The sequence below is a fragment of the Rhinopithecus roxellana genome, chromosome 10 (genome assembly GCF_007565055.1).
Source record: "Rhinopithecus roxellana isolate Shanxi Qingling chromosome 10, ASM756505v1, whole genome shotgun sequence".
Classification (NCBI taxonomy): Eukaryota; Metazoa; Chordata; class Mammalia; order Primates; family Cercopithecidae; genus Rhinopithecus; species Rhinopithecus roxellana.
The window spans coordinates 38,932,061-38,941,419 of record NC_044558.1 but is presented as its reverse complement, the minus strand read 5'-3'; the positions used below and the strand labels follow the sequence as shown (position 1 = coordinate 38,941,419).

At 42.5% G+C, this 9,359-nt stretch overlaps 1 protein-coding gene across 1 annotated transcript in view; it reads left to right on the top strand.

Annotated features, from left to right (window-relative positions):
* The first annotated feature begins 814 nt into the window (after nt 1-814).
* RAB21 (RAB21, member RAS oncogene family) overlaps nt 815-9,359 on the top strand; it is a 32,815-nt gene continuing 24,270 nt past the window's right edge. The window contains exon 1 of the mRNA XM_030939122.1: nt 815-1,238. Coding sequence (XP_030794982.1) covers nt 1,086-1,238 — 153 coding nt within the window. The 5' untranslated portion in view covers nt 815-1,085. The remainder of the gene's footprint in view (nt 1,239-9,359) is intronic.

Below are 9,359 nucleotides of genomic sequence, written 5' to 3'. Positions count from 1 at the left end.
CACTGCACTCCAGCCTGGGCGATAGAGCGAGACTCCGTCTCAAAATTAAAAATAAAAACAACTAAAAAAGAATGGGGATGCAGATGAGAAAAAACAAGCAATCATCAAACAAGCCGCCTCAAGGTGGAGTACCATGGAATGTCAGAGGCTTCATGAAAGACAGAAAAACTGAAGAGTCCTTGGGGTTAGGAAATCAAAGGTGGGCAGGTCTTATACAGACCTCGCCCTCAACAAACCCACAGCCTAATAAGAGTCGATAAAATAATTCCCATGGCGTGTGTAAAGCCCTGGTAAAGGGGATATACTGGTGTTAGGAAATACCTAATTTTGTGGGGTGGGGGAATGGAAGGATCGGGGAAGGATCGGGTGGTCAGAGACGCGGTTTAAGCTGAGACTTGAAAGATGATGGAGTAGTTGACCAGGCGGTCAGAGGAACTGGGAGGCGCTGTGATTCGGGATCCCATAGAGAGAGATTCGAGGGCACCTTGACAGATTTGGTTTACAGTGACCTCTGGTGTAAGAGATCATTAGCCTTGTGAACATCCCCTCGGCAAAAACTATGAAGTTCTGCACTTCATTTCACCAGAGCTGGGCTCGCCTCAAATTCCTGGTTCCTTATTCCCGCAGGCTCCCACCAACTGCAGAGCAGAGGTGGCTCACAAGCGGCGGGGCTCTGCCCTAGATTGCCAGTAGGCGCTTGACTCACATCCAGCTCCACCCCTGGAGATGCCCCAGAAGCCCCGCCCACGTCCAGGCACGTTCTTCTGGGGCTAGTCGCAGGGGCCGCCCCGGCCGCGGCGCTCACGTGACCCGAGGTGTGACGTAGGAGGAAGGAGACGCCATTAGAGGGAAGCAGAGGGATCGTTCTTCGCCTTTCCTCCGGTGCCTGACGTGGTGGGCTGGGGCCCTTCGTTCTCGGACTTTCCCTCAGCCCTTCCAGGCCTCGCCCGAGGAGGGAGTGGGGACAGCGCCCGTCGGCGGAGCCGGGGTGGTGGGGGCTGAGCCGGCTGTGGCTGTGAAGGCGCTGCCGCGGCTGTGGGGAGGGCGGCGCGACACTCGGGCTCGGGCGGCCGGGAAGCGACGGGATGGCTGCGGCCGGCGGCGGCGGGGCGGCGGCGGCGGGCCGAGCCTACTCGTTCAAGGTGGTGCTGCTGGGGGAAGGCTGCGTGGGGAAGACGTCGCTGGTGCTGCGCTACTGCGAGAACAAGTTTAACGACAAGCACATCACAACTCTGCAGGTGCGGACCTCGGGGAGCGGGAGGGGGCGCCTCAGGGCCCCTACCCCTCCGGGGCTGGGGAAACTTTGCCGCCCCGGTCCCCTGGATCTAGGCTGGTAAATCTCAGGCCTGTCATCTCCGCCTTCGGTTTACCTTTCCAAATTCGTCCTGGGGAATCACCAGGTTGGGGCAGCCTGTAGATGCGAGGACAGGCTGGTTGGAAGGGAAGTGGAAGGGCCCTGAAAAGTACCTAGTGTCCTCCGTGGTGGCTGCGCACGTTGTGGTCCCCGTCCGTGGGCTGTTTTTTCCCGTTTACTGCACTTCCTGGGCCCCAGGTGTCTTCTGCGTTGCAGTCTTCAAATGTTAGAGCTCCTTTTCTTTCTTTCGTAATTAGGAACTTAGCTGCGGATTCGATTTTGCGAATTAGTGATTTGTAACTTCAGCGCTTACTGATGACTAAGTGTTTATGCAAGTTCCATTTTGTCCTGAGTAACAGGAATGGCAAAAGAGCCATCTCTGGAGGTTTTTTGAAATGACCGCTTGCCCAGGCGTGTTACGCAGTTTCATTGCAGCCTGCGTGGGTCTGACTTGTGGGTCACTCATATTATGCGAGGTCGATTGACCCACGCTGAAACATCAAGTGAATACTGACCAACAATTGGTCCCCAGACTAAAAGCCGCTGCTGTTACTCATTTTCTTTACCTGTAATAAAAGGCCGGCTTCTACAGGTACATTGGAAAGGTGTTAACATGTTATCATTGATTGAGAGTGAAGCCAGGCCTTTAAGGGAGTTGTACTCACCCCACTGTCCCAGAGAAATCAGTTTTCATGTATTAGAAGAAATTTATCCTACTAATTTGACTTATCAATTTGGTCAAAGGCAGTGAAGTCTAGTGGACTTTTGAGCCTGATTGTCTAGGTTCATGTCTCACCTCCATCCATTTAACTAGCCGTGTCATATTGGGTAAGTTACTTAACCTGTCTGTGCCTGTTTCTTCTGTTAAAATGGCCATAGTGGTAGTATCTAGCTCATAGGGTTGTCAGGATAAATATACAGAAAAAGCCCTGATGACCTGGTCCAGTGTAAGTTGTCTCTCTTTACTGCCCCAACTTGCACAATAGGTCTTAATTAGTAAATGTGTAGTATGTGAGAACATCAACACTACTTAATAGAATGCATAATCTCCTAATTGTTGTGACATTGGATGTTTGATGCTATTATTAAACTACTGAGTCTAGAATTTACAAGACGCTCTGGCTCTGATTCCATGTTCTATTTTTACTCTTCTGTTTTTACTCGTATGTAAAGCATATCTGAAAAAGTGAGTGCCAGGAAACTGCATTAAAAAAAAAATCCTTGTACTAGAGCACTAACAAAATTTTAATAATGAATTGTTATTGTTCAGTGTCCCATTAGTGAGAGCCTTGTGTTTTGGATCAAGAAAATTAACTGGACAAATACCCAGGATCATTTAGAAGTTTAGAGATTTACTTAGGTAAAGTGGTAACAATAGCTAACATTTAGTGAGTTCTTACTGTGCTGATTATTTTGCTTGATTTCTGTCATTTAATTCTTATAACACCCTATGAAGTGGATAGTTTAGTGGATAGCCCTACAGGTGAGGAAACAGGTTAAGTTGAGTAATTTTGCTGACAGTAATATTACCACAAGTCAGTGGTACAGGAGTGTCCAAGCTCAAATTTGAACCCCTGTCTGACTTCAGATTTTGAGCAATTAAATCACATTACCTCTGGATATTGGTAAATAACCCATCTAGTGTTTTCCTTTATGCAAAGATCTAAGATAAAAGAAAACTATTGTAACTGAGGTCTTCGCGTCTTTTTCAAAGGATAACTTGAATCTTGCCCTTTCACCCAGGCTGAAGTGCAGCAATCTTCACTCACTGCAACCTCCACCTCCTGGGTCAAGTGATTCTCATGCGTCAACCTCCCAAGCAGCTGGGATTACAGGCACGTGCCACCATGCCTGGCTAATTTTTTTGTATTTTTAGTAGAGACGGGGTTTCACCATGTTGGCCAGGCAGGTCTCGAACTCCTTACCTCAGGTGATTTGCCTGTCTTGGCCTTCCAAAGTGCTGGGATTACAGACTTGAGCCACCGCACCTGGCCATACCTTTTCATAAATTTCTAAAACATTCATGAAGCTAAAAGCAGAGTAAAGGTTTTTAAATATATGAAAAGCCACTGCACTCCTACACAGGGGAGGACGAAGTTATAGTAGATATCCAGTGTTAATATCTGAATTATATTATAGAATTTAGGATTTTGTTGTACACCAATGTATGTAAACAGCAATGTGTCTAATCCCTTTCAGAGATACCAATTCACCTCATCTTTCTTAACAATTTTTCAGAGGAATTTGATTTATGTGACTTGTAAAACACAACTTTGTATCTTTTTAATTTCCAAATGGAGAGGAAATGGTGTCAGAAGATATGAGAGGAAGAGTTCACCTTTTTTCTTGTCAACAGAGTACCTATCTCTGTAAACTACTTTGTATTTCTATAAAGTACATTCTTATACATTTCAAAGAATTGCAAGATTGACAGAAATTTAAGGTAGTTTATGTATGGATCACTATTTTGGTCTTTTAATGTTTAGTCAAGTGGTTTGCCACCCCCCCCTTTTTTTTTTTTAACATCTTGGTGGTGAAATGAACTGGTATTATGGAAAGTGGAAAGCTCACTATGTCCTAAGGTGGCCCATTTCATTTAAAATTTTTGTTTTGTTTTGTTTTTGAGACAGAGTCTCACTCTTATCACCCAGGCCGGAGTGGATGGGTACGATCTCAACTCACTGCAACCTCCATCTCCTGGATTCAAGCGATTCTCGTGCCTCAGCCTTCCGAGTAGCTGGGACTACAGGCGCGTGCCTCCATGCCTGGCTAATTTTTGTATGTTCAGTAGAGATGGGGTTTTGCCATGTTGGCCAGGCTGGTCTCGAACTGCTGACCTCAGTTGATCCACCTGCCTTGGCCTCCCAAAGTGCTGGGATTACAGGTGTGAGCCACCACTCCTGGTCCCATTTTATTTTTAGACAGGTCTAATTTCTAATAAGTTTTTCTGTATAGAAAGCCAAAATCTGTTTCCCTGTATTTTTCAGTCCTAAATCTCCCTTCTGAATCTTGGTATCTCATATGACATTCCTTCTGAGAGTTGAAGACAACTATCTAGTCTTCTCTTGGGTAAACAACTCTAGTTCCCTTAACTAGATTTCCAGTGACAGTGACATCGTTTTAAATCCTTTCACTTTTTTTTTGTTTTTGGAGGCAGAGTCTTGCTCTGTTTCTCAGGCTGGAGTGCAGTGGTGCTATCATAGCTGCCTGCAGCCTCCAACTCCTGGGCTCAAGTAATCCTTCCACCCCAGCCTCCAAGTAGCTGGGACCACAGGCGTGCGCCACAATGCCTGGCTAGTTTTTTTCTTTATTTTTAGTAGAGTTGAGGTTTTGCTATGTTGCCCAGGCTGTTCTAGAACTCTGAGCTCAAGCAATCCTCCTTCTTTGGCCTCCTGAAATGCTGAAATTACAGGTATGAGCCACTGTGCATAGCCCTTTCATTATCTTGATATCTCTTCTAGACACTATTTAATCGTTGTCCCTCTTTCCTTAAAGTGTGATTCCTTGAGCCGTAGAAATAATTCCAGGCGTGGTGGTTTGAACTGAACAGAGAATTGCAGGCTATCACCTCACCTGTTGAGAATCCTTTTCCAACACTGAAGTAGATTGAGCTTTTGGGGAAGCTCTCACTTTGGTAAACACTCAATTTGCTGTCAACTGAAACATCTTAGTCTTAATTGCTTCAAAAAAAAAAAGGGCATTATTTGTATCTCTCAAATTCTCTTTTCTTTGGTATTGTAGTTAAGCTTTTTCTTTTGTTTCTAATACGCTTGATCCATTAAGGTTGACTTTGGTAGATTTGCTCCAGTAGGTAAGCCTGTTAATGTCCTTTTTAATTTGGATTCTGTAATTCACGAAACACTGACTGGGCTCCTGTGGACCAGGCTGGGTTGGGTCCTAGACATGCACAGAATAAGGTGTGGAATCTCCTGTCTGGATTAGCTACTTCTTAACTTTGCCATCTGAAAGTTAGGTAAGAATGCCTTTAATGTTCTCAACAGGTCATTATTAAAGACTTTGAAAGAAAGCAGGGAGAGAGAGGGCCAAGTACAAAGCTCTGTAGCAAGTCTTACTGTAGTCCAGTGATGCATGACCAGAAATTCTATTTTCTGTAGACATATAGAATCTTAGGGAGGGTCACAGGCCATCCCCTCCTCCTTCCCTTGAGTAAGAAACAGTTATTAATGGAGTGCTATACGTATTAATAATAATGGAAGACTGACTCTGGGCTACTACCTAGTGGACTCAAATCCCTTAATAAAATGTTAACAATTACTCCAGCATTGCAGTTCTCCTTTTTGCCCAAGCCACATCTATCTTGCCCACAAGGTTATCATGAGATGCTTTGTCAGATTCTTGCAGAAGACAAGATACGCTGTTTCTGCAGTACTCAGATCTATGAGGAGGCCATATAATGTGGTGAAAAGAGAACGGACTTTGAAGTTAGACTGGGGTTTGAATTCTAACTCTCACTTCATCGCCATCATTATCCTGACAGGATATTCTAATGCCTGTAAGCGAGCTCCTTTTCTGTAAAATGGGAGTACCTTCCTTATAGGACTTTATGTGGATTACATGGACAGCCATCATATGTAAAGCTCCTAGCACAGAGCCTGGGACATGTTTGTTTAATAAATGTTTGCTGTTTGCTATTAAATGAATAGATGATGCTGGATTTATGTTTTTCTTTCAAGGTAATTCAGTCAAAAAAGGTAATGGGATTATTTTCACGTGAATTATTTTGAGAACTCATGCTGTCTCTGAGGGGTCATTACATTTTAAAATTGCTTATAGATTAGATAAATATTTTAAAAATAAAGCAAATCCATTCTGGTGTTTTCACTGATATCTACATTTCCGAATTCACTTTCTTTCTTTCTTTCTTTTCTTTTTTTTGATTGTGACATTTGCCATACTTTGGTGTTTTAGTGTGGCCCTCTTTTTCCAGAGCTGCTCCAAGGTTACTGGTAGTTATGGAGTAATCCTGTAGGTAAGCTCTCTTAACTTATATGGAGTCCCCAAGCTCTCTTGTGTGTTTTCCTCGCTGATTTGAGGCTTTGATAAACTTGGCAGAAATAAGAAAGACAATTAGAGTGAGGGAGTTACTTCTGTTTCTCTGGAATTTGTGAAGGCAATACTGTTGAATCTATGCAGTTAAATTCAAGAAACATTTATTTCATATATGGTATATGTCAAACATTGTATTAGCTGGGGAATATAAAGATGAGCAAGGTACTTTAAATATCAGTTACTTTTCTTGACTTTATTCTTAAAGGATTGTGCCATTTTGGTTTTAACCACTTCCTCAATTTGGTATGCCCTCTTTATATCTGTGCTTCTAGGTTATGTACTCCTTTTTTTTTTTCCCCCTTATTGAAGGTGCTTATTGAAGATTAATCGAGATCAACAGTCCCCTTTCTTTTTAGAGTCCCAACTATAGAATTCTGTCTGTCTCCTGAAGTCTAGGATAGGTGCCTGGGTGATTAGCAAAATAGACATATAAGGTTGGCTAGGCAGGTAGTATCCTGACAGTTTGGCAAATGAGGAAACTAAGACTTGGATTCAGCCGGGTGCGGTGGCTTGCGCCTATAATCCCATGCTTTGGGAGGATGAGGTGGGAGGATTGCTTGAGGACACAAGTTCGAGACCAGCATGGGTAACATAGCAAGACTCCATCTCTAGTTAAAAAAAAAAAAAAAAACCGCTGGGCGTGGTGGTGCACACTCATATTCCTGGATACTCAGGAGGCTGAGGCTGGTGGATCACTTGCGCCTAAGAAGTTGATTGAGGCAGCAGTGAGCTATGATCGTGCCATTGCACTCCAGCTAGGTCATGGAGTGAGACTCTGTCTCTTAAAAAATAAAAAATACTTGAATTAAATTTCCAAGGTCCCACAAATGGAAATGATGTACCAGCTGAGCATAGTGGCCCAGTAATCCCAACACTTGGAGAGGCATAGGGAGGAAGATAGCTGGAGCCCAGGAGTTTAAGACCAACCTGGGCAACATAGTGAGACCCTGTTTTTAAAAAATAAGAATAAAAGGCCAGGCATGGTGGCTCATGCTTGTAAGCCCAGCACTTTGGGAGGCTGAGGTGGGTGGATCACCTGAGGTCAGGAGTTCAAGACCAGCCTGGCCAACATGGTGAAACCTCGTCTCTACAAAAATACAAAAATTAGCCGGGCATGATGGTGGGTACCTGTAATCCCAGCTACTCAGGAGACTAAGGAAGGAGCATCACTTGAACCTGGGAGGCAGAGGTTACTGTGAGCCAAGATTGCACCGTTGCACTCCAGCCTGGGTGACAGAGCAAGACTCCCATCTCAAAAAAATAAAAATAAAATAATAAAAAATAAATCAATAAATTTTAAAAATAGAAATGGTGTGCTTTTTTTCTCTTAAGCCTAGTCTACTGCTTTTTTAAAGTAAATCAGTGGTATTACGTTTTGCATCATAGTCTTAGTCTAGGAATCTTGGTTTCTTTGTTTGCACAAAGAATATTTTGAGTGTTCAAAGTGTCTTCTAAGTATCATTGAAAACCACATTACTGTTGATTTAAGTGATTTATTATATCTTCATACAGTATAATAATTGAAGTTCTTTTTAAAATCTTTTTCCCCTTAGTATTTTATGGAAGTTTGGGTGATTTTACTTAAGAAATTAGTTTTTCTGAATGTGGCCACAAATTTCTATATCTGACTGCCATTTTCTGCTTTGTGCTTTGAGTTACTCTTTAAACGTGATTCTTTGACTTTCCTTTTGAAAGTCTTTATTTGGACTCTTAAACTAATTATAATCCTTATTTTTAGGAACTAAGAAGAAATGTGGAAATATTCAAGCACCTAGCTTAGTTTTTTTTTTTTTTCCTGAGATCGAGTATCACTCTTTCGCCCAGGCTGTAGTGGAGTGGCATGATCTTGGCTCACTGCAACCTTTGCCCCCTGGGTTCAAGCAATTCTCCTGCCTCAACCTCCCAAGTAGCTGGGATTACGGGCGCCCACCATCGCGCCCGGCTAATTTTGTATTTTTAGTAGAAATTGTTAGTCAGGCTGGTCTCGAACTCCTGACCTCAGGTGATCCACCCACCTTGGCCTCCCAAAGTGTTGGGATTACAGGCGTGAGCCACTGTGCCCGCCTAGCTTAGTTTTTTGATAGCTAATTTTTATTGCCTTGCTAGAGAGGGCTAATTTTATAAATTAACCTGCCTGAATTCTGTCATGTGTTAAGTCTGGAAGTGGTAATGCTTTATTCATTTTTTTAAAATTTTATTTTAAAAATGGACAATTGTACATTCTTTAAATACTTAAGTCTGTACCAGTGTTAGCAACTAGCAAGAATATTTATTTTGCACACGCACACTCTCTGTTACTCATACACTCCCCCACCCCAGGCCCCCAATTAATGAAGTCTGTTGAATTTAGTTGATACTAGATAAAGCCAGGAAAGTATTTGTTCACAGTGTAGTAACTATGTTGCTTTCAACAGATACCTTATAATTGTCAAATACTACTTTAGGTGGTTTGCTTTGCCAGAACAGTAGTTAGCAAGCACAGCAAATGGTCTGGCTAACAGAACCAAAAAATTGATTAAACAAGTTACGAAAAGACTTTAATTTGGCAGATATATTTTTTCCCTATTATTTCTCTCTTAGTAATCCTGTTCTTTTTAGGTTTTTAAATTTTTAATTTGTTTCCTCCTCCCTGTGATTACCTGTCTTTTTTTTTTTTTTTTTTAATAGCATTTTCTTTTTTTTTGTCATCCACTATGATTTCCGGTAAGCAGTTGGGTAAACAAGAATTAGGTGTTAATACAAGTTACAGATGACAACCTGAGCTAATGAGATTGTTAATTTTTTAATCTCACTAAAGCATAGAAGATGAAATAATTGGGATTAGAAGATGTACTGGCGAAATAACTCAGGATTTGAAGGAGATAGGGTGGAAAATGTGCCATTACTTACTTGGATCCTTGCTAGTAATATTTTGTGCCTGTCCTGAGAATATTTG